Source organism: Eubalaena glacialis, chromosome X (genome assembly GCF_028564815.1).
Source record: "Eubalaena glacialis isolate mEubGla1 chromosome X, mEubGla1.1.hap2.+ XY, whole genome shotgun sequence".
Taxonomy (NCBI): domain Eukaryota; kingdom Metazoa; phylum Chordata; class Mammalia; order Artiodactyla; family Balaenidae; genus Eubalaena; species Eubalaena glacialis.
Window position 1 is genome coordinate 1,457,775 of NC_083736.1, and position 26,048 is coordinate 1,483,822.

Below are 26,048 nucleotides of genomic sequence, written 5' to 3' on the forward strand. Positions count from 1 at the left end.
TCTATCTATCTATCTATCTTTCTATCTATCTTTCTATTTATGTATCTAATCTCCTGTTGGTTCTGTTTCCCTGGAGAACCCTGACTGACACAGAAAATGATAGTGAGACTCACTGGGGTGGATGGACAAGCTTGCGTCCAGCCAGAGGCCATGAGTTCTGGACTCTGCCTCAATGACCAGGTTCCCCACAGTCCTTGGGAACCACGGCGGGGCCTTTGTTGCGTGGTATGAGCTGTGGTCCCCGTGCTTCCATGCAGGCCACTGTGGAACAGAGATGGTGCCCACATTGGTCTGTAAATTAAGGTTCTGCTTCTCCTATTCTCTCCATTTATTCTTCCCAGTAAGCAACAGCCCTCCCTGCCTTTCTCTCCCTTGCCTGGGGTTCGGGACGGGGGGCTGAGGAGGGGCCAGCAAGGCTCTGAAGCTGTAGGGGAAAGCAGACCTGGCAGCGGGGAATAAGCTAATAGATTAGCATAAGTATCTCAGGACTGGCTGCTGGATGTCCCTCCAGGGGTGAGACCTCCTTCTACTGAAGATCAATGGAGCAAAATCCATCTCCATTGACCCCAAATTAGCTCATTTCCCCAGGGATGCGGGGGAAGGGGGGTACCACACGTGACCAACTGCCCCCAAATTGCTCCCTCCCTGCCTCTCATGGGCCTCCGAGCTTCCTGGGATGATGCATGATCGCTTAAACACTTTAACCTCGGGAAAAATAAAAACGACGAATACCAATATCGAGCTCTTGAATGAGGACAAATGTAAGTAACATCCCCAAAGGCAAATGCATTTTTCTGTCTGATAGGACTGCCCTCTGCACAGGGCAGCACCACACCCACAAAAGTGCATGTTTGCAAACTGTGACACGTGGGCCAAATCCGGCCCGTGCTTCCTTGTGTAAATAAAGTTTTACTCGTACACAGCCAGGTCTGTGCATTGACATACTGTCCACGGCTGCCTTCCTAAAACACCTGAGTAGCTGTAAGAGGGACTTCTGGCCTGTGGAGCCCAAAATATTGACAATCTGCCCCTTTACAGAAAGAGCTTTCGAACCTCTGACCTTCAGCATCTAAAATCATCCCAAAGTTGCCTTTTAAGGTATAGCTAAGGCCCTTAGGTTCCATCACGTCTCATCTAGACTCGGTGGGGTTTTTAAAGACTAATAAGGAACAAAACAACATTTTTTAATGATAATTAAACCATTGCATCCAAAGGTCAGGCAGATATAGAAAACTAACTTATGGTTACCAAAGGGGAAATGGCCGGGGTCAGGGGAGAGGGATAAATTAGGAATTTGGGATCAGCAGATACACACAACTATATATAAAATAGACAACTAACAAGGAGCTACTGTATAGCACAAGGAACTCTACTCACTATCTTGTAATAACCTATAAGGGAAATGAATCTGAAATATAAACATATACACGTATAAATGAATCACTTTGCTGTACACCTGAAACATTATAAATCAACTATATTTCAATTTTTTTAAAAGTAAGGCATTTTTGTGGTCGTTTTGGAAAAAGATCCTGAGAAGTTCAACCTCATCGTATGCTATGGTGTAATTTTTATAACTGCCATCACGGGCATCACAAATGGTTACTATTTTCTTTTTTTAACTCAAGTGATGTGAGCCCTGTCGAAAGTGGTTGTATAGCATTGTGCGCAAAAAACCCCACTCACTGAGGTTCTGTTTTCTCATCTGTAAAATGGGTAAGATGAAATGTTTCTCCTAAGATGCTTGTGTGTATCAGGTAAGAACATAGGTGTAAAGGTCGACCACAATTTCAGGCACAGATGGGGCAGACGGTTGATGGAGGCTCTTTTTTGGAGTTTCATCGCAAAACGTTAACTTTGTTTGCAGATAACGGGGCTCGGGCTTCCCTAAATTTACAAAAGCAGCATAAAATGCCAGCGAAGCAATACCACCGTCCGGGAAAAATACTTGCCATAAGGACCGAGGTGATGATGAAAACAATCACGCCGGTCGCTTCTGAACACGTACAAATATGACAACACGCGCTCCCGGGGACATGAAATGTGATTCGGGGCCACCACAGAATTTTATGTTTCTCTCCTCTCCCTTCCCTTGAATCTCTCCTTTCAGTTTTTAGCAAGAGTCCTCCCGTCCCTTCAGTGTCAAGGTTTGGGTCATCGCTGGGAGGCGGGGAAAACAAAACAGTTCTCTTGTGAGTAGACCGACTTAGGGACGAGAATGTACAGTGAGTTTCCCTAAATGGCATTTGGGGTCAGAAAGCCAGGACACCAGGGCTTGGGACTCGGTGCCGTCACGCCTGCAGGAAACAGACACACACACACGTGCATTTTCTGGGACACATGTGACAGCCGCTGATGCCAGAGCAGGGCTGACACGGGCGCGGGGGCAGATGCAGACACGCAGTAGAAAACTCGGCGCCCGAAGACACCAGCCCGGCTTCATCACCGTGCACCGTGAATGAGCCCGCTGGCGTTTAGTCCCCAGCTCCCCTACAAACTGTTTTCATGGAAACTGGGCTGTTTTCGGGTTCCTCTGCCCCGTGCCCACGGGCCTGTCTAGTGACTTCCGTACCTCCGGGTCACACGCACGCCCCTGCTCCGTCCTCCGCCCACACCTTCTCCTGCCAGGACCCCTTGCCTTGGAGACTGCAGGAAAGGCTCCTTGGGGAAGGTCTTCAGCTCCGATCCCAAACTCTCAGCCGAAGTCCCGCCCCGTGTTTGCAGCCGGGAGCCTGGAACGCGTTGGTTGGGTCCAAAGGCCACTTCTTCGATCACTGTCAGCCGTGCTTCCCTCTTTCTGCCCGTGCAGCTCGCCGCGCGGATTTCAAAGCGGCCTTCACCGCACGTGGGTGCCGACCCTTCCCTATGCGCCCCCTCTGCCCCTCCATCTGGGGTCACGATCGGCTCTTTCTCCAAGGGGGCGGCTCCGGGTGTCAGGGACTGAGGCCTTGTAGTTCTGTTTTCCCCACATCCACTCACGCCCCAGCACACAGGCACGCACACACAAGGGCATCAATGCACACGTGCACACACACACGTACCTGAGGCATCCACACGTGCATGAAACCATGAGTGCATGTATGAATTGCACATATGCATGGCACGTATGCACACACCCACACACGCATGCAAACATACATGCATTGTACACCTGCACACGTATACTCATGCACACCCACATATGCACACACACACAAGGGCATCAACGCACACGTGCACGCACACACAAGGGCATCAATGCACATGTGCACGCACACACGTACCTGAGGCATCCACACACCCATGCACACTCATTCACACGTGCATGAAAACATGAGTGCACGTATGAATCGCACATATGCACGGCACGTACGCACACACACCCACACACGCAAACATACATGCATTGTACACCTGCACACGTATACTCATGCACACCCACACATGCATGCACACACAAGGGCATCAACGCACACGTGCACGCACACACAAGGGCATCAATGCACATGTGCACGCACACACGTACCTGAGGCATCCACACACCCATGCACACTCATTCACACGTGCATGAAAGAGTGCATGTAGGGATCGCACATATGCACAGCACATATGCACACACACGCAGGCATGCAAACATTGCACTGTACACCTGCACACGTACACTCAGGCACACCCACACACGCACACACACATATGCATAAGTGCATGCATGCACCGTACACCTGCACACATATATTTATTCATGCACACACATTCATGCATGCACACATGCGCATATAAATACACATGTGCATTGCTCACATGCACATACATTTACACGGGCAGACATCCACACTCAGGCGCACACATGCACACAGGCATGCATGCACGTGAACATAAATTCATCCACGCATGGCACACGGGTACAGGCACTCATACACCCATGCACACGTGCACACAAATTCATCCACGCATGGCACACAGGTACAGGCACTCATACTCACACCCATGCACACGTGCACACACATGCACGTACACTCACACACCCTGAAGCACCTTGAGGTGTTCATGATATAAAGTAAAGGCCAGGTGTCTACCTCTGACGCCTTCTGCAAAGTCCGTACGTCCACCATAAGACCTACCTTCTTTTCTCCAAATCAGCCGCACCCTTCCCACTTCTGCCGTCTGGGTTTTCAGGCTGTGGTTGGAGGCCAAGAGTCTTCTTTCTTTTCTTTTCTTCTCTTTTTTTTTTTTGGCCGAGCCACGTGGCGTGCAGTATCTCAGTTCCCGGACCAGGGATCGAACCAGTGCCCCCTGCAGTGGAAGCACCGGGTCCTAACAACTGGACCACCCGGGAAGTCCCCAAAGAGTCTTCTTTCAACTTCACAAGGTGCCTTGGGATATGCTGACCTACGACCATCTCCGTGGGAGGCCGTGACCTCTGACCAGCTCCCCAAGAGCCAAGAGGAAGTGCCACCATTTATCCACAGGCTGTCAATCTTCTCTCTACCCTGAGGGCTCCTGCTCCACCATCCGGTGCCCTGGTTCCTCCCCTGGCTTTTGCTTCCCACTTAGGACCACGAGCCATCTCCTCCCGGGTCAGGTTCACCTTCTGGCCCTTTTCTCCCTCTGGCCGTATCCCTGCGGTGGCCTCCTGCCCGGGAGCCTCTCAGCCCCTGTGACCTGCCCACTCCCCCACCTGTTGCTATTTCCTGGGCGCTGGTCAATCACGCTACGTCCTTGCTGAGAAGTGCTGTGGTCCGGGGGAGTGGGGGGGCGCAGAATGAAAATCCACTGATGCCAGACGTGTATCATCATCCATCCGGACCCTTGCTGGCGTTCTCCACGAGCCTGAGGCCAGCACGTCTGAGTGCGCGGTGCTCCCAGCAGCTTGAAGGAGGTCAGAAGGTGCCCACACAGGGTCCCAGGTGACCCCTCATCACCCAGTGCCCACAGGCTCCGGCCATGGGTGGTGCCCTGGGTGGTTGGGAGGTGGGTTCTGTGTGATTCACCAATGGCTGTGTTTCCCCCTAAGGCCTGCCTTCCATCCTGCACGGTCTCTTTAGGCTCAGCCTTTCCTCTGGTCCCCCGTTCTCCCCTCCCCCGGTGAATACCCCCCGTTACCCTCAATTCTCAGACGCTGGGGCTGACGGAGGGACACAGCTTTTCAACCCAAGGGAGGTCATCCTCCTGGACTTCGCCTCACGACACCCACTCCAGCGACACAGTCTCCTTGCTGCTGGAATCACCAAGCCAAGCCCTGCCTCAGGGGCTTCACACATCCTGCCCGCCCCCCGCATGGAGCGCCCTGCACCCCAGGTAGACGCAGGGCCCACCCCCTCCCATCAGGGAGGTCTGCTTCAATGTCACCCCTTCTCTGACCCTCTGTCGACTCTACCTGCTTCTGTTCCTCACAGACTTCATGTCTCTCCTTGGTTGTCCTCAGTCTCTGTGTTTGTGTCTGTGTAGACATTCAGATCCATGTCTACGTGTATTTACATCTATCATCTATTATCTACCTGTTATCTAGCATCTACCTACTATCTGTCATCTATTATCTAGCATCTATCTATCAATATCTACCTAATCTATCATCTATCCATCTCTGTCTTATCTATCTTTATTATCTAATAAAATCTTCTATCAATCATCTATCGATCTATCATCTACCTATCATCTGTATCTATCTATCTAGTTATCTATCTCTTTAATCCATCCATCCATCCATCCATCTATCTAAATATAGTCTGCCATCTGTATCTATTTATCTATGATAATGGTTAGAAACTGGGGAAGACTCTACCCCCAGGAGACAGTTGACAATGTCTGGGGACATTTCCCACTGTCACAACTGGGAGGGCGTGCTCCTGGCACCTGGTGGGTGGAGACCAGGGATGCAGCTCCACACCCTGCAGTGCACAGGATGCCCCACATCCGAGGGTCATCCAGCCCCAAATGTCAGTGGGCTGAGGCTGAGAAACCCAGGTCTAGAAGATGATGTCATCTTAAAGGACAGAATTTTTGATGCAGAAACAGACTGCTGGGGAACAGCCCCCCAAAGATCCAGGCTCCCACACAGAACCATCTCGGAATCAGCCTCTGGGTCTCAAAAGCTGACCTTAGCATCACCCAGGCCTCCAGGGAAGGTGTGTTCCTGGGTACCTGAGGCTCATGGTTACGTCTCATGCAGCAGGGTCCTTGTAGGACCCTGACCTTTTACAAAAACGCACCATTTAAAAATTCATCTCACCGATGACTTCAGAATGCAAGATGCCTCTGCTCCCGGCGTTGAGAGGGGAAGATCAGAGAGAGACGCCTTGAGGGTCTCTCCCCATCCCACCCAGGCTGCCCTTATCCAAGAGCTCCCAATGTAGAAAACCAGGTAATGCAGACAGAATAAGGTGATGTACCTGTACAGGTGCACACCTCTATCTAGAGCTGTCACACTTACACGCTGCCCTTCTATCTTATTTCAAGGAAGGCATTTCTTTTCTTTTTTTTCTTTTCTTTCTTTGTGCTCCAGTTCATCCTTCACACTGACAAACGCACAGACCCAGAACGACTTGCAGAATGGTCCAAAGGACGGAGCTCGCATCTCCGTCCGGGAAGCCGGCTCAGAGCATCAATTACTAATGTGGTCTGCAGCACACCCCTGGGGCTGGAGGGAGCTCTGATTGCTCAGCATCTGTGCCCTTGGCTGGGGGCTAACTCCCTCCCCATTCCTGCCCCGGCGTCTGGTACTTTAAAGTCAGAAGCGATACTTCCCTGTGAAGGTAACTAAATTAATTTCCAAGGGACCGGCGGAGATCACGGTGTAGCTGTTATTAAATGGGTAGGAATAGAAATGAACAGCCAAGGAGGAGAGAGGAGATACGATTGCGGGGAGAGAGAGAGACCAGGTCAGCAAGGGAGAAACAGAGAAGGAAAAAAAAAAAAAGCCCAATTTGCAATGACAGCCCACTTTGCTGGCTCCAAGTGAATGAAGGATAGGGTTGCCCTTTTGTGTTTGGATTGATTTCAACGCTGGGCTTTATGAAGGGACGGCAAAAGCTCCAGAAGTCGTAGGAAATGTCGGGCTCAGAAGAGATGGGCAGCTGCTACTCCGTCCTCAGCAAAGATGGGCATGACACGGGGTCATTGAGCGCTGGGGGCTTATATCAGCTTCCTGGGCTGCTGGAACCAATGACCCCAAAACAACACACGTTTACTGCCTTACGGTTCTGGGGGTGAGAAGTCTGAGACGGGTCTCACAGGGCTAAAATCAAGGTGTCGGCAGGACTTGGGGGAATCCATTTCACTGCCTCTTCCAGCTTCCGGAGTTGCATCCTTGGTTCCTGGCTTCTTCCTCCAAAGAGCAGGGTTCCATCTTGAAATCTGTCTTCTGTCACCTTCTTGCCTTCTATCTATCCGACCCCCCGCCTCCCTCTGATCAAGACCTTTATGATTATATTGGTTCCACCTGGATAACCCAGGACCCTCACCCTTTCTCAGCATCCTCCAGTTACTCACACCTGCAAAGTCCCTTTGGCCATATCCAGGAACCGATTCAGGGATTCTGGGATTTAGGATGGGGATGTTTTAGGGGACCATTATTCGGGAAACCACAGGAAGGGAAAAAATACATTGAAAGAGAGAGTGGTGTTTGGTGGATTTTGGAATGATGTGGGAAAGACCCTCCTGGGGCAAACCCAGTGGCTGGACGTCTCGTCCCTGTATGGTTGATGGTGTTCAACTACGATGTCAGAAAACGTAAAACCACGACTGTTCTACAGATACAACGCGAGCCTGTATAAAGGGTTTTTTAAACCTCATTCACAAGGGAGTGTGTGCAGTGTTAAGCCTGGTCCCACAGCAGCTGGAGGGGTTGGTAAATATATAGTCAGGATTCCGGACTAAAATGGAAAAGTCAGATACAAAGCCGGCGGGTGTCCTACAAGGCAGTAAACCCGCCACGTTGGGGTTATCTGTTCTCCGAGGCGTAGATCACTGACTACTTCCCCATCTTCTACAAGTTACCAGGTGACCTGATACAGCTGGGTCCTTAATCCATAACCAAGAGTAATTCATAGAAGGTTACAATTGCAGAGGGTGAAATGCAACCCCCCCCCCAAGACGGTTTGGTTTGATAACATTCAGATGTGACATTGAAAGGGGGCACTGGATTGCTTTTGCCTCATTTCTCTGGTTTGTACAATTCTTAACAATAATGTTGTAACTGAGCAGGACCCTGTGAGTCCTTCCTGGGACAGAAACCCCTCCCCCCATGTCCTCTGCTTTCCTGCTGTTTGTAGAAAAGCTTTCACCTCCTAGTCCTTCCCCGAGTTCTAAAGAGCAAATTTAATCAGAGAAGTGGGAAAATGCAGAAGCAAAGGGAAACAGTCAAGCATGACAAAATAATAATAATGTAGCCATTAAACAAAGTCAAGGACCTTGGTTCCTCCTCAAGGGCTATAGATCATATTCTGAGCCATGTCCTGTGAGCTGTTTTGCAGACACTGAAACCCCAGAAGGTGGGAGAAGTTACCTGCATGCTGCCCACAGGCACGGAGACACCAGACCAGTTGGAACCAGAAGGTTGATGATGTGGACTCCCGATGACCTCCCTGCCAGCCAATCAGAAGAATGTCCACCAGCTGATCACACACCCACCACCCCCCTCTCTCACCCTGTCTTTAAAAACCCTCCCCTGAAAGCCATCGAGGAGTTCACGCCCTTTAAGCACTAGCTGCCTGGACTCCTTGCTTGGTGCCTGCAATAAACGCTGTACGTTCTTTCACCACAACCCAGGGTCAGTAGATTGGCTTTGCTGCACATGGGTGACCGGACCCAAGTTTGGTTTGATAACAATGTGCCTGACCATCTCACTTCCCATCTGGTTACAGAAAAGAAGTATCAGAAGGTATCAACAGGTGATACGGTGGCTGCACCAAGATGCCGTGAATGACCTTTCTGGGACTTGGCTAAGAGTGGACGACCCTCTCTGGGAGATGCCGGGTCTGTGATGTAGGCTGTGATGCATCTCCTTGTCTGCACCTCAGAATCAGGTCCACACACTACTGAACTGTCTTAGAAGGAAAGGTGATGGGCAGCTTGGAGAATGTCCAGGAGATGCCTGGATGCTGCTGTGAACCCATCCTCCTTCTGCCTGGAAGGACCACACCATTGCCACGTTGAGAGCTGATTCAGGACCATCTACCCTAGTCCTGCCTCACCAGGTTTGTGTGATTCTCCCCTGCCCGGCAGCTGTGTGATTGATGGAGCAGGTTCACCTGGCCTGTCCCGGGGGCAGGAGAAGGACAAAGAAGGGAAGATTCTGCCTTTGCCACGTGCCCAGTAGGAGACAGGCTCTGCCCATGAGACAGAAAATGTTCCCCAAACGTAAGGGACATCCAGATGCTGGGTGACCTCTGATGGTGACACTGGCTCCATCCTCCTTTGATGGTCCAGATGGGACCATATTCACCTCTGCAGAATTTCATAATGCACACAGATGAAAAGATTCTAGGAACAGTCTCCAGGTAATGTTTCATTAACAATGGGCTTCTTTTTTTCCTTTGCATTAGGTTAAAGTCGTTAAAAAAATTACTTCTAGTGATTTTTTTTAATGGACATGAAATTCACATTATATAAAAGTTACCATTTTAAAGTGAAAGATCTGATGGCATTGAGTACGTTTAGAATGTTGTGTAACCATCACCTCCGTCTAGTTTCAGAACCTTCTCATCCCACCAAAGGAGACCCCAACCCCCTGAGCAGTCATACTCCCTCTCCCCCTCCCCCAGACCCTGGCGCCAAGTCCACTTTCTGTCTGTGGATTTGCCTATTCTGGACATTTCCTATAAATGGAATCACACACTGTGTGTCCTTCTGTGTCTGGCTTCTCTCACTGAGCATCGTGTTGACTTAGAATCTATATGAAAAAAATCACTGAAAAAATGTTCATCATAAGCCTCTACATTCTATAAAAAGATTCACATTCAGACCACAGCGTGATGTCACGATACACCTATTCAAATTGCTAACCTAAAAATACTGATAATACCAAATGCTGGTGAGGGTGTGGAGCAGCTAGAATTCCCACATGATGCTGGCAGGGATGCAACATGGCGCCACCTCTCCGGAAAACAGTCTGGCAGTTTCTTATAAAGTTAACATACTCTTAGCGTATGACCCAGCAATCCCACTCATAGATGTTTATCCAAGAGAAATAAAAACTTGCATTCACACAAAAACCTGTACAGGAATGTTGGTAGCAGCATTCTGCACAAATCACCCCCAGATGGAAACCACTTGGCTGTCCTTCAGTGGGGAAAGGATGAACTGCATACAACGTGTGCATATGATGGAACATCACTAGGTGATTAAAAGGAATGGGCCATCGTTCCTTGTGACAACTCAGCAAAATGCATATTGCTGAGTGAAGGAAGCCAATTCCAGAGGGCTAAGTACTGCAGGATGTCACTTATATGACTTTCTGGAAAAGTCAAATATAGGGACAGAACTCAGGCCAGTGGTCGCCAGCGATGAGGGCTGGAGAGAGGGTTGGACTGTGAATAAAGGGCCAGGACGAGCGAACACTCCGAGGCGATGGAAATGTTCTGAATCCCATCAGGGGTGGCGGTTCCACGAATCTGTACATGAGTTAAAATTCACATGACTGTACTGCAAAGACGAGTGAATGTTTTATTGCATGTAAAATGTTTAAAAGAGCTCTATGTGTGGGCTTCCCTGGTGGCGCAGTGGTTGAGAATCTGCCTGCCAATGCAGGGGACACGGGTTCGAGCCCTGGTCTGGGAAGATCCCACATGCCACGGAGCAACTGGGCCCGTGAGCCACAATTACTGAGCCTGCGCGTCTGGAGCCTGTGCTCCGCAACAAGAGAGGCCCGCGCACCGCGATGAATATTGGCCCCTGCTTGCTGCAACTAGAGAAAGCCCTCGCACAGAAAAGAAGACCCAGCACAGCCATAAATAAATAAATAAATAAATAAAAATAAAATGACTAATACTCTTAAAAAAAAAAAAAAGAGCTCTATGTGTCGAAAAACTTGAAAATGGAACTACCCTATGATGCCACAATTCCACATCTGGGTATCTACCCAAAAGAAGTAAAAGCAGGGACCCGAAGAGATATTTGCGAACCCATGTTCACAGCAGTGTTATTCACGATAGCTAAGAGGTGGAAACAACCCAAGTGTCCATGGATGGATGGATGGATACACAGCATGGGGTCCACACACACAGTGGAAAATGACTCAGCCATGAAAAGGTGCGAAGCTCTGACACAGGCTACCATGTGGATGGACCTTGAGGACATGATGCTCAGTGAGAGAAGCCAGATATAAAAGGACAAATCCTGTAGGATTCCAGTCATATGAGGTCCCTAGAGGAGTCCGATTTCATAGCGACAGAAAGTAGGATGGTGGGGGCCAGGGGCTGGGGAGAGGGCTGGGGAGTGTTTAATGAGGACAGGGATTCCATTTGGGAAGATGAAATGTTTCTGGAGATGGATGGTGGGGATGGTACTTTAAGTACCTTGTGAATGTACTTAATGCCACTGAACTGTGCACTTAAAAATGGTTAAGATGGTACATGAAACACTCGGTCAGTCTGTCTCTCTCTCTCTCCCCCCGACAAGGGTCCAGAGCTGAGCTGCCAGTGGTACCGAGAAATCCCGATTCCAGAAAGGCCAAGCGTGTCATAGCCGCTTGGTGCTGCTGGGATCCTTGCTGGATCTGCTTACATCCCTAATCACCATCCGTGGGGTGGGGCAGGATATCAGCTCCAGATATGGAGGCTGCATCTCAGGGCGGTGCACCTGGTCCGAGCGTCCGGGCTGTCAGGTGGGGGTGGGAGGGATGGGCTGGGATGCACGCCCGCCAGCGTCTCCCCAGCATCCCAGACCCTTAAGCGCTCTGAGAGGGGGAGCCTGGGACACCTACCCTCGGAAAAGAAAACAGCAGTGTTCACCAGCTGGGGGCGGGGGGTGAATCTCAGCGGCTTTTTCGTTGTTGTTGCTGTTTTTTAATTTGGTCTGGAAGAGATTGATAACTCACTTGGAATTTTAATGTGGATTCCAGCTCTGCAATTCTAAAATCTAGTGCACATAGCTTTGAATGGTTTCATTTTTGGAGTGACCCAGGGGTTCCCCAAAGGGAGGAATCCCGACCCCCAGGGGACACTAGCAATGTCTAGGGACATTTTGGGGTGTCACGACTGTGGACGGGCTCTCGGAATGTGGTGGGTGGAGACCAGGGAGGCTGCTCCACACCCCCCAGTGCCCAGGACGCCCCACATCAGAGAGTCGTCCAGCCTCAAATGTCCACCCTGCCCAGGTGGAGAATACCTGGGGTAGCCAATAACGTCACCCCTTATAAATTATGCATATATATATATATATATGTATATACACATACACATATATATATACACACACTCATATTCATGAATTGAATTGTGAGAAAACCCAAGGTGTAGGGGTCTGGCCACTTGGTCCAGTTTCCTGGCTGTGTCCTGACCTCCCTCCCTTACAAACTTCTAAGACACTTGCATTCTCTGGTTTGACACATCAGGGCTCCATCCATCATTTTCCAAGCAGAGAGTTGCCACTTGCACTTCCTGGAGATGCTTTCGGTCATTTTCCTCGGGATATAATTTTGCGTCTCTAACTTAACCAGGTGCCATTTTTTCCTAATACCCAAGGCACATACTGAAAGCAAATCCTGTGCCTTCGGAGGTCCCTGAATCATCTTGGACTGTTTTATAACTCCCTCCAGCCCCGGGAAGGGTGCGCCATCATTTATGCAGGGCCTCCGAGGTCCTTCCAATCCTAGGAAATCGACTGTCATATTTCATTCCGCTTTGGTACTTATAAAACCTTCCATGGAGAGAATTTCAAAGACGGGCAGAAAATGATGGAACCCAATGGGGTCTATTTTTTTCTATTTTGAAGGTTGCTGGAACTCTTGTTATTTTTCTGCCTCCTTGCCCTTCAGACCTAGGGAGACAGAGTTTTTAAAGGAAGCAGGGCTCCTGCTACAAGTGAGCATTAAAGGCTGCTTGCCTTTGCCAAGGACGCCTGAAGGTCAAATAACTAAAATACAAAGTGAAGTTGCCAACAGCCATTGATATGCAGATCTATGGCCCCAGTGGCTGGGAGGCTGGTCCAGTGGCTAAGGAGGAAAGGTCTGCTTTGAACCGGAAGTTGCACATTCTCAATGTGAAAGGATGACCTTCAGCCTCCTTCAAAGGCAGGATATGACCTCGAAGACGGAGGGGAGCTGTGTTTTGCTTCCTAGAGCCTTGATTCTACCTGGAAGTGAAGGGTTTGACCTGCTACTACAGAACTTCATGGACAAGACATGCCTGCCCGGAGCGTGTCTTGAAAGCTTCATTCGAAGCATCAAGTGTCGAAACGTCTGAGGTGTGGAAATATCGTCCATACGGTCCAGTGGATGGGGGCCTGGGAGCCCAAGGCGGGGACACCTTGTTTGCAGGATGCATAGACGGTTAAATAAGATGATTTTGGAAGTTTTTTTGTTTTTGTTTTTTTTTTGGAGTAGAGTTGCTTTACAATGTTGTGTTAGTTTCTGCTGTACAATGAAGTGAATCAGCTATATGTATACCTATATCCCCTCCCTCTTGGACCTTCCTTCCATCCCCCCCCATCCCACCCACCTAGGTCATCACAGAGCATCGAGCTGAGCTCCCTGTGCTATACTGCATGTTCCCACTGGCTATCTATTTTACACATGGTAATGTATTTATGTCAAACCTAATCTCCCAATTTTGGAAATATCCTGGCATAAAGCAGGAACTTCCCAAATGGAAGCCACATCTCCCGTCTTATTTCCCAATCTTTTCTGAAAAGGAAACAAACACCCGTATTAGTTATTTTTGATTTGATTGAAGCAAGAAACAAATTAACTTGAGGGTTGCCCGATCTCTATGACAGGATATAATACCCAAGTAGCCCACCATGGGGGTGTTCCCCGCCCCGGCATCAAGCAGTTAGCTTAGGTGGACGGGAGTTGGGCATAACCCCTGTTCGTGGAAACCGAGGATGATGTTAGAGGTCTGTCAGAACCCACAGCATCACACTATGTCAACCCTATCATCACCGGGGTCGACATCCCTGGAAAAATGCTCTTCTTGCCCTCTTGGGAATCCCGGGTCAGGAAAGCTATCTCAAGGGGAGAATTCCTTATGCAATCCTGGTGCAAAGGAAAAATGGAAGTGGAGGGTCAGGCCAGATTGCTTCTGTTCCATTGATCAGTTTGGTCCAGTTCAAAGCACCGCACGCAGATACCCAGTGTGTGGGGCTGAGAAGAAAACACAGCCTTGCTGGGAGGTGCTTTGTATCTGCTTCGTAGCAAATATTTAATTGTATGGAAGTGAGATTCACATAACATCCAATGAATCATTGAAACTGGACAATTCAGGGACACTGAGCATATTCACAATGTTATGCAACCACCACCTCTATCTGGTTCCAGAACCTTCTCATCTCCCCAAAAGGAGACCTGTCCCCATGAGCAGTCACTGCTCCCAGCCCCTGGCAAACACTAAGCCACTTTGTGTCTCTTTGGATTTTACTATTGTGGATATTTTGTAGAAATGGAATCATATACCATGTAGTCTTTTGTGCCTGGATTCTTTCACTTAGGATGTTTCCAGTGTTCGCCCACGATATACCATGTATCAATACTTCATTCCTTTTTCACGGCCAAATAATATTCCACCCTGGGGATGTAGGTTAACCCATTTTTAATGTCCCTTTACTTTCCTAAAACAAAATCACAGATACCTACAGACAAATGTAATAAGAGCTACGTGATGTCCACATAACACAAATGACCATAAAGTGATACCCATTTGAACAGATCAGTGCTTGGACCTCCCCCCGACCCTGGAGAGGGTGAAGCAGTAAGGGGATGCCCTCATATGTTGGATCCCCAAGAAGGTGCCGGCCGCCCCAGGCGTAGAGAACTGGTAACTCAAATGCCACGAGCTGCCGCCTGCCCTATGCTTTCCCCAAATGGTGAACATTCAAGCCAAGGATAATCTTCTCTCTATGAATACAATGGTTGCTTGCCTGGAAATTCAATCTCTTGCACTGATGTGTTAACAGCCGTGAGTTCTAGGCTGGGGTTAATTATAAACAGGGTTTCCCCTATGTGTATGTCTGGCCAGATGTGAAGAAGTCATGTGAGGTGTGAGAACATCTGACACTGGGTACCCCATCCTGTGCCTTGTAAGAAATCTAACACGCTGGCCTCCTCCTGCCAAATGCTAGTGCGAGGTCCACTCAGGGTGCCCCTCCCCACCTTTTCCTGCACCCCGGAGAAAACAGCCACTATTTAGAAGGACCAGGATATCAGGAAAGGAGTCCAGATCATTAGGTCCACGTGATTTGCACCAAACCCACAACAGCGACGTGACTCATATAGGAAATGTATTTGCAGCCTTAAAACCCTTTTAGATCCATCCTCTTATTTGAGTCTTATAACCATAAAAAGACCCATTGAACAGAATGGGACACTGGGATCCTGGAGGGTAAACTGTCTGACCAAATTATGCAGTTGGCAATAGACATTTCACACTGTTGCTGCAAATCAGAACATCATGTTGTTCACCTTAAAGAGATACAATTTCTATTTGTCAGTAACAGCTCAATAAAGCCAGAAAACTAAATATTCTTCCCTTAAAAAAGTGTTCCTCTTAGTTCCCATGCTGTTTTTTTCCTTTCCAGGATATTTTAAATGAAAATGTTTTATTGTATCCACACATCTGGTACCACGGTAGACCAGAAGTCCCGCAGGGTCTTTGAAGGACAAAACAAGTAGGTTTTGGGTGAATTAGAACAGATGTACTTTTAAATTCATTCCTGGACCCATTACAGTAAAATGATTATTTTTAATTCTATATACTTGGGGATTTTTAAATACCCATTGAAGTAACCCATAGGGTAAAGAGGAACCATGAAAATAAGGGCTGAACTATGTATCTATGAGATGCAGCCCAAGTGACAGACAGAAATGAGGACCCTGCGACCAGAAATACGAAAAGTAAAAAATAAAGGGCAGGCATCAACTCAGGAAGCTCGACATGACATCCCAGAATGAAGGCAAAGAATGAAGGGAAAAAAGGGAAGAAACAGATGTAGTAAATATCACCAGAAGTTCTAAGCTAGTAATAAACGCAAAGATCGCTAAAAGTTTGTGAACTTCAGAAAATGCTTCATTGAAGAGAGCCCCAGAGACTGGAAAATTCTCAAGCTTTTTACTACGTACAGATGCTCCCCCATCACACACGTAGAAACCCAGGATGTCCTTATGTCTGGGATCGTGTTTGTGTTTTTGTGGCCGTCGGTAAACAAGCTACGGATTTAGATCCAACCCCTAGGATACTGGTACCCAGAAGACAGGAAATACAACTCCAACTCATTTCTCTGGTTAAACGACAAATTCAGTGACTACGGAGCTTGGATGGAAAACCATGCCTGGCAGGGATTTACCCCTAAGTGTCCTTCAAACAGAACGCATACCGTCTTGCTGTCCACTCAGCAAACCCGGTTGTAGACAGGGCACATGTTAGGAGCATTATTTGATGGATGAAGAGTCGGAAACACAGAGACCAAAAGGCTTAACGAGGGTGCTTAACAAATGCGAGACTTGACACTTCCCAAGGAAGAGCCCACATGGGAAATGGGCATGGTGCTACCTCCCTGACCCGTGGGTCATCTGAGGAGCTCCTAATCAGCCTCCCAACCTGTCCAGCCTTGGAGGGAGCCCAGTGCACCTTCATGGTTGTATTTCCTAATAGCCAAGATGAGAGGTATTTTCAATACAGACACCCTCAAAATCCAGTGGGAGTTGAGACGGATGAAGCTTCAATTGGGTCATATCAGACACAGACCCGCCTTTGCAGAGCCCACTCTTTCCCATCAAAAGTGCCTCTTATCACATCTGGTACCATCCCCAGTTTCTAGGCATTAGGACCTGATATCTTTGGGTCGTAATCCCACCCTAGACAGCAAGCTCCTTTAGGACAAGAGCTCTGTGCCACTCAACTTTGAGCTCCATCCAGTGTTTGCTCAGAGCTTGGCTGGGTGACCCTACTCAACACATCATTGCCGAATGGATGGATGGATGGATGGAAGAATGGATGGATGGGTGGACGGATGGATGGGTGGGTGGGTGGATGGATGGATGGATGGATGGAAGAATGGATGGATGGATGGAAGGATGGATGGAAGGATGGATGGATGGATGGATGGATGGATGGATGGATGGATGGATGGATGGAAGGATGGATGGATGGATGGATGGAAGGATAGATGGATGGATGGATGGATGGATGGATGGATGGATGGATGGATGGATGGATGGAAGGATAGATGGATAGATGGATGGATGGATGGATGGAAGGATGGGTGGATGGATGGATGGATGGATGGATGGATGGATGGATGGAAGGATGGATGGATGGAAGGATGGATGGATGGATGGATGGATGGATGGATGGATGGATGGATGAGGTGGTCATTCCCACTGTCGAACAAAACTCATTGATGCTACATGGAGGGGACTGAGAAATACATGCACCATGGGTCCAATTATTGAATCAAGACTTGCCCAGGGATGGAAGGTCATCCATCCCGGTGTGTATCCACACAGTCCCCTTCCCGGACTCCCCAAACGACAGCGACAGGTGCAAACCCAGGATCCCCAGTGCCCGCCATGCCGTGGGCACGGCCTTACTCACCCAGTGGTCCACGAGACTTCTCCAGCTGCTGGGAAGTGTCTCTGAGCTCTGAGGTATGTTCCACAATCAGGTGTCGAGGGAACATGGTAACTTCTCCAGAACTGTGTCCTCTCTCTCCCCTGGTGGACGAGTGACATAAGGGCGGTCATGCAATGAGGAGGGGCCATGTGAGGCCAGGGTCCTACACGGTCCAAATTGCTCTCAGAGCCTATCTTCGCCCAGGGACTGCAGCATCTTTCAGGGGCCAGCAAGCTTGTTCTCAAAGTGACAGAGGATGTCGGATTGGCCAGGACTCACCCTGCCTCCTCATCCTGAGGCTGTACTTGGGAACCAACTTTGTGATGCCGCTAGGAGTAGCTGGCACTTGTGTACTATGACCTCAAGCCGTAAAGGACTCTCCAGTGATGTGCAAATGCTCAAAGGTTGGGATCTTCCTGGAAGTCAAGATCCTGCTTTGAAGTACATCATCCTAGCTGTCCGGAAGTATTAGACAAGGCATGTCTCCATCTTGGTTTTAACATACAAAGTAATTCTAGTTCTGAAACACATCAGTCGGGGCTGTAGGGCTTAGCAGAACATCTGAGCAGTTTTGGGGGGGGCTGGCGCCCAGGGCTGGAAGCTTCAGTCTGCATTTGCCTGGCCCAGAGGGTCTCAAACTTGCCTGAACAAGAGGATGGCTTGAGGAGGTCTAATAAATGCTGGTACCCAGAGGAACGAACTTGGGGATTCTGTTGATGGTGGAGCTGAGCATTAGTGGTTTTCAGAGGCTCCCCCAATGTGCAGCCAAAACCCACTAGCCTTACTGGATCTTGGGGAGAGGTCTTCACCACCCATGGCTTGAGCACATCAGTGGCTGGATGGAGGGTGTGCTGGGGGTGGGGGTGTCCTTATTGGCTGCAGACTTGCTCCTCTTTCTTGAGGTTGGAAGGAATGTGAGCAAAGAGGGCTATCGCATTGGCAGTTCCAGGGCAAAATGAAAATGTGGGTCCTTGTTCACGCTTCATTAAGAATTTCAAGATGGCGGTCATAGGGCATTAAGCCAATAGGCGTCCTTATGAGCCCAGGGTCCCATGTAAGCTACATGGGTCACTCGCCCAGGAAAGCGGCCTTGGGTACATATAGAAGAAGCCGTGACCTCCATGGTTTTCCAGGTCACCAGAAAAGGAATGGATGTTTCCTGAGTTTCCAAGTATCCAGTTCATGTACCATGCAGTGGATTGAATACTTTCTACCAAAAAGATATGACCACTTCCTAAACCCTGTTACCTGTGGATATGACTTTGTTGGCAAAAGGGTCTTGGCAGATGTAACTAATGAAGGATCTTGAGATGAAGAGATCATTCTTGATTATCCGGATGGAAGTGAAGGGTCTGAGATGAGGTCCTCTTGGATGAGGGTGGCGGCCACAAGCCCAGGGACCCCTGAAGCCCCCAGAAGCTGGAAGAGGCAGGAAGGACCCTCCCTTGGGGCCTCTGGAGGGAGCACAGCCCTGGGACACCTTGACCTCAGACGTCTGGTCTCCAGGACCGGGGGCTGGATGAATTTCTGCTCTTTTCAGACTCCCAGTTTGTGGTCCTGTGTTACAGCCGCCCAGGACACTCTTATACACGACATAATAGTGAGCTGTTTGAATAAGCAGGGTCTTCCACTGGGACCACATGCCCCCATCTTCACACAGTGATCTGAGCCACGGGCCACCAGGACCCACAAATCGTCTTGTGGGTTCACACCGTAATCATCACCTCTCCTGCAACTGCGATGAAGGGGGTCAGGAATCTCTGACCCTCTGGCAGCTCTCTTCCTCGTGCTGGTCCACGGTCCCCGGGAGCCTCCTTGTCACCCTATGGTTCTCCCGGGAAGGGTGTCAGGATGTTTCTTATCCGAGCGGACGTCCTACAGAGTCTGCGCACCTGCAGAAGGGGCCCTGGTTTGTTCCTCTCAGGCCACCACACAAACAGTCCCAGACGCTGGGGTCTCAGCTCTGCCAACCACAGCAGGATGCAGGCAAGGGGGTGAGGACCTCAAACGTACACGTCCTGGTCTCCTGTCCTTTTACACCAACATCTCCTGGTTGCACGACACAGAATCCATAACATCTTGTTCATCTGTAAGGAAAACAAGGCCTCTGGGGTTAGACACCCCTGAGGTTCCCACCTAAGTGCCAGCAGGAACTTGAAACTGGGTGAGACATTGAGTCTTTCTGAGGCTAAATGCCCACCCATATGACAGAACTTACAATTCTCCACGTGGCACACAGGGGTCAAAACCCAAGGTCAACAAAGTATGGGCCTCGGATAAATCTGACCTCCCCCCTTTTTTGTAAATAAAGGTTTATTAGAACACAGCCACACATGTTAGCATAGTGTGTGTAGATGCTTGTGTGTCATATGGAAGAGGTGAGTAGTTGTAATAGATCATATAGCCCTAAAATATGAAGATATTTATTAACTGGTCCTATATATAAAAAGTTTGCTGACCCGGAAACCCTATCTATCTATCTATCTATCTATCTATCTATCTATCTATCTATCTATCTATCTATCTAGTGTAGTGTGAACCCCACTCTGGAAGAGCTGCTGGCTGTTATTCCAACGCATGAATGTGCTGGGGGCTGACATCAGGTTTGGGGCCTCAGTGGGATCTTGTCAATTGAAGGAATGCATGGTTAGCTGACCAGGGGTCCCTGGTCTTGACATTCAGGGTGCAGTCTGGCAGGAAACACACAGAGTCCTTTTGCTAGCATTCTAAATGTCTGATCTCTCCACGTTGGAATTTGAGAACCCAAGAGCCATCCTCAGAGAGAAGATTGAGCCTTCCTTGCCTGACTGGTGGGTGAAGCAAGGCGGGCCCGGATGCCCAGGCAAAGGTCCACTAAGCTGCTAGAGATGTTCACATGTGTCAAAAACTGTATGAGTTTCTTGTAACAAATTACCATCAAGGTGTTGGTATCTTAAAGCAACTGAAATTTATTCTCTCTCAGTTCTGAAGATGCAGGGCTGAGCTCCCTGAAGAGGCTCCAGGGGAGGGTCCTTCCTGCCTCTTCCAGCTTCTGGGGGCTCCAGGCATCCCTGGACTTGTGGCCGCATCCCTCCCACCTCTGACTCCATGGTCACATGACCCCCTCCTCTTCTGTAATCAGTTCTCCCTCTCCCTGTTTCTGATAAGCAACCTTGTGAGTACATTAGCCCTACCTTATCCAGCCAGGATAGTGTCCCCATCTTAAGACCTTAATGACATCTGCAATGATTCTTTTCCCAATAGGAACACATTGGCAGGTTTCAGGGGTTAGGATGTGGACCTATCTCTTGAGGAGCCACCATTCAAGCCACTACAGAGGGAACTGGATGAAACCAGGATGGTCCCACCACTGACCTGTTTCCAAGGCGTAGAGGGTGGCCGTCACGCTGCTGAAAGATGAGGTGTCTGCAGACCCTGGAAGGTCCATGATGAAACTAGTTCAGGAAGAGCCTGACAGACTGCGATGGGCACCCACATCCAGGGAAGCACTGGGCATTCGACATGATTATTATTATTACATTAGTATTGTGGTTTGACGTATAATCCAAGCCCTGCACACATCTCCAGGAGAGGAACATGCCCGTGTTAACAGATGATGAAATGAAGAAGCAGATACCAGGAGAGAGGCTTCATGGGACCACTGAAGGGTAAGTGGGCAGCAAAGCTGCCATTCTTTGACTAAGGCCCTAAAAAATGGTGGGGGAATGTGCAGACCTGCAAACCCTGTGCAGCTGAATCCCATCATTGGTTTAGTCCAGGCCCTGTCCCCGTCCCCGTCCTACAGACCCCATGGTGACAGGTGTCCAGGCCCCATCCCCATCCTACAGACCCCATGGTGACAGATGTCCAGGCCCCGTCCCCATCTTACAGACCCCATGGTGACAGGTGTCCAGGCCCCGTCCCTGTCCTACAGACCCCATGGTGACAGGTGTCCAGGCCCCATCCCCATCCTACAGACCCCATGGTGACAGGTGTCCAGGCCCCGTCCCCATCCTACAGACCGAATGGTGACAGGTGTCCAGGCCCCATCCCCGTCCTACAGACCGAATGGTGACAGATGTCCAGGCCCCGTCCCCGTCCTACAGACCCCATGGTGACAGATGTCCAGGCCCCATCCCCGTCCTACAGACCCCATGGTGACAGATGTCCAGGCCCCATCCCCGTCCTACAGACCCCATGGTGACAGGTGTCCAGGCCCCGTCCCCGTCCTACAGACCCCATGGTGACAGGTGTCCAGGTCCCGTCCCCGTCCTACAGACCCCACGGTGACAGGTGTCCAGGCCCCCTTTCTTACCCCGTGTCCTACAGAATTCCCTACCCCTCTGTTGAGGGTCTTTCCATGAGTCACGGTGTGAGAGCCCTGATAGGTGCCCTAACGGCTGCAGGAAGCCCCTAGGACCTGGTCCCCCTAAAGATGGTGGGGCAGAGGGTTAGGGTGGTCACATGACCCTTGATCAACAGACTAAGGAAGGCTCACGTCTCTCCCTTTCCAGGACCCACAAATCAGAGCCGCATCTCTGGCACAAACTGCATGTGAGAGAACAGGGGACACAGGACACCCTCAAAGCCACCAGCGCCCAACAGTCCCAGGCTCCCTTGAAAGTGTTTGTTTCACCCGGATGTTTCTACCCCAGGGTCCTCGGCGCCTCTGTGCTAAGCAAGAACACCGCCCGCGTGGCTGGCAGGATTTAATGACTCAGGGCACCCGGTACAACTGGACACATTGGGGATCACGAGATTCAGGGCTGAGGGTTACACTCAGCATTCCTCTTCTCCTCAAGTTCCAGCCCAGGGCAAGGAAGCCGACGGGAGACTCTGGGGGGACAGAGCCCCAAGGGCGGGGGATGTGAACGATGCAGACATGTGGTCCAGCACAGACACACCTGCGAGTGCCTGGCGGATCACGGTCTCCCCGGCGGGTGGCTAACCCCAGAAGGCCTCCTGGGTCACATCGGCGATGCCCATCATCTGGCAACTTCTGGCCCACAGCTGTCGCTGAAGCTCCAGGTCGTATGTGACCACCAGAGACTTGGTCTCTTTCTCGTTGTAAAGATAGCAGCCGCCACGGCCTTCTAGCGCTGGGGTGACCGCCGCATAGACGGAGGTCCAGGCTCCCTCATCCGGGGTCTGCAGGGGGAAGGAAAGAAGAACAGGAGTCGACTTTCAGAGCAGAGACACGGGGGTCTCCACGCTCACAGACACTGTGGGTGAGACACAGCACCTCCGACCTGGTTCCATCGACTCAGGCACAAAGCCGGGCCGGACAGGCTGGGGGAGCCCGGCCTCCATGGGTGCAGGAAGGTGCACCCACGTGGGTTGTATTTCCACATTGGGTTAATCCATTTCGATAGATGCATATGAAGACCCCCAATGTAAATACTCAGGTCTCCAACTCTTTTTTAAAAAATTTATTTTTATTGAAGTGTAGTTGGTTTACAATGTGGTGTGCATTTCTGCTGTATGGCCAGTGCTTGATGAAACTGAAATGCTTATTCGTTGGCTCAAAGCAGATGACTGTTCGGCCTCTGTGTTGAACGCACGACATTTAGCAATTTGAGATGGAAATGTCGAGACAGCAGAAAGGTTCTTGGTTTCCATGCAGTGAAGAGAGTTACAGTAGGAGAACTGTAAGTTCAAAAAAAAGCTTGAAAGGCTGAGAAGACATTGAGAAAAGTGGACCTTGGGCAGTAGGAGGGAAGGAGGAAGGTTTGAACGGCAGACATCCTGTGTTTTGGGTTGGGAGCTGGTCCCTGGGCATGATCAGTGGATTAGAAGAAGACGTGGGGCGGTGGTGTGTGTGTGTGTGTGTGTGTGTGTGTGTGTGTGTGTGTGTGTGTGTGTGTGTGTGTGTGTGTGTGTGTGTGTGTGTGTGTGTTATGGAGTATTACTCAGCCATGAAAAAGGATGAAATAATGCCATTTGCAGCAACATGGATGGACCTAGAGATGATCATACTAAGTGAAGTCAGACAAAGACAAATACCATATGATATCACTTATATGCAGAGTCTAAAAAATAATACAAATGAACTTATTTATGAAACACAAACAGATTCACAGACATAGAAAACAGAGCTACAGATACCAAAGGGGAAACGGGGGGAGGGATAAATTAGGAGTTTGGGACTAACAGACACACACTATTATATGTAAAATAGATAAACAACAAGGTCCTACTGTACAGCACAGGGAACTATATTCAATATCTCGTAAGATCCTATAATGAAAAAGAATCAGAAAAAGAATACATATATATATATATATATATATAACTGAATCACTTTGCTGTACACCTGAAACATTGTAAATCAACCATAATTTTTAAAAAACTGCAAAAAAAAAAAAAAAAGAACCCGTGGATTAAAAGAACCTGGCAGAGAAGTTCAAGGGATTAGACCTTGTGGGAAGTGAGGGGCTTTGGGGCTACAATTCAATACCCAGAAACCAATAGAATTCCCTCATCTTATTGTCATGACAATGACTTTTCAGGAGCTCATCGCATGTAACAAACTTTTGGAAATCCGCTCAACTCGCCCAACCCTGGTCCTTCTCGTGTGCCTCTAAGAGTGTACCATTGTAGGACCCTCAAGTACACACCCAGGCCAGGAAACAACCCCACGGTCACACTTTCTGGATTCAGACGTGCTCAAAAGGGGTATCTCGGAAGTCGTGATGACAAATGTCCCCCAGCACTTATAAGCGGGCTGGAGAAGGTTAAAAAGAGAAGTGAAGGGCACAGCTTCCTTTACTCCACGGAGCCATGTGACAGGCAGAGAAGCTGCGACTTTGAAGGCATTGTCTGGAAGACCAACACCCCCCCATCTGATCTCCCAAGAGGGCTGTGTACCCACCTGCCAAAAACACTGAACACGACAAAGATGGGAAATTGCTGAGGGCAGCCAGGTAAACTGTTCCTTGATGTTACCGGGTCCCATACTCAAGGAAGCAAGATCCTGGGACCCTACGGTCAAGACATGAATCGACGAGGACAATCTGAAACATATGGGCATCTCCCAGGAGGAGCTTGAAGGTTTGCAAGAAAGTCTGCAGAGAGGAACACGCATTATTGGAAAGCCTGTGTTCTCATGTGTTGGGATGGGGTGGGAAGGGGTGGGCATGGGGTCAGGAGGGGGTCAGGGGTCATGAAGGGAACAGTCTGCCTCTTCAGGAAAAAACATTTGTTTCATTGTAGCAACGAGCTCCTTTAGACGGGATTCTACTACTTTTTTATGGAGATAAATTTATACAATGTTATATGTCAGTTATAAGGTATAAAACATATTGATTTGACATGCAGTCTTATGAAGACTCCTAAGTGTTTTGGGGTTTTTTCCCCAAGTGTTGATAGGGATTTTTACATCTTATTTTGGTTGCAGTTTCCAACTTTTAAAAACGCTTAGGTCACCTTTTCCACCAGCCCCAAGTCCTCACCCTTGTCAATTCGTCAGTGTTGATCCAACGCTTTCTCACAGCTGTTTTTTTGTATATGCAATTCTTTTCAGATGTATTAAACAAAAAATCCTCCAAAAAAAAGGATTTACTCATTTTAAATAGGAGACACTGCCTGCACATCGCATGTGCCCTGAGTCTGTTTTCTGGGAACGGATGTTGGATTTTCCTGTCTTCCTGGGGCAGTGGTTATGACCAATGTTCTGTTTCCACTTCAACTAGGCGTCCTGTGATTCGATTCTGGTGCTGTCCACCCAGAGTTGGCAAAGCCTCTGCGTGTTTATGGCCTCAGTTCTCCTTAACTGCCCTCACCACATGTCTCTGGGGTCCTCCTGTGCTCCGGACCCACTGACTATAGGTACTGGGGTACCCAGGACCCCCGCAGGGTTGAGGATTTCCAAGAACGACTCACAGAATTCAAGACGGCATCTCCTCGTGATTCCACTTTTATGATAAAATCCAGATCAGGAACAGCCACATGAAGAGTGTGGGCCACAGGGTGAGAGCTGGGAGGGTACCACACATATATTTTCCAGATGATTTTCCGTTATAGGTTATTACAAGACAGAGGAACCGGTTTTCCCTTTAGTGGTGTCTGAGACGTTCTTGTTCGGATGGATTTGCACCTCCTTGGCAAACACATCCTTCAATCAGCTCCTGGGATGAGCTTGGCTCCTAAGTCAGCCGTTCCCCAGGCCGAGGATTCAGGGGTCCATGCCCAGAAACCCCCCGCCATGTTTCACCCCCAGAGTGAGTCACCTCCATCAGAAAGACCTGCTTTGTTGCAGCCGCAGGCTCCCTCGCTCCTGGGATTTCCCTAGGATGTGTCCAACCCTCTCTTTAGAGGCTGCTTCTTTTG

The 26,048-nt window shown here is 49.3% G+C and overlaps 1 protein-coding gene and 1 long non-coding RNA gene across 2 annotated transcripts in view; both read right to left on the bottom strand.

The window, feature by feature from the left end:
• Positions 1–21,290, bottom strand: part of LOC133082514 (uncharacterized) — a 130,757-nt gene extending 109,467 nt beyond the window's left edge. The window contains exons 1-2 of the long non-coding RNA XR_009698958.1: positions 21,096–21,290; positions 17,724–19,828 (exon numbers count right to left, since the gene is read on the bottom strand). This is a non-coding gene — a long non-coding RNA (uncharacterized LOC133082514). The remainder of the gene's footprint in view (positions 1–17,723; positions 19,829–21,095) is intronic.
• Positions 21,291–22,416: 1,126 nt separating this feature from the next.
• Positions 22,417–26,048, bottom strand: part of LOC133082259 (dehydrogenase/reductase SDR family member on chromosome X-like) — a 188,831-nt gene continuing 185,199 nt past the window's right edge. Inside the window, exon 7 of the mRNA XM_061178786.1 lies at positions 22,417–22,868. Within this exon, the coding sequence (XP_061034769.1) occupies positions 22,665–22,868 (204 nt within the window). The 3' untranslated portion in view covers positions 22,417–22,664. The remainder of the gene's footprint in view (positions 22,869–26,048) is intronic.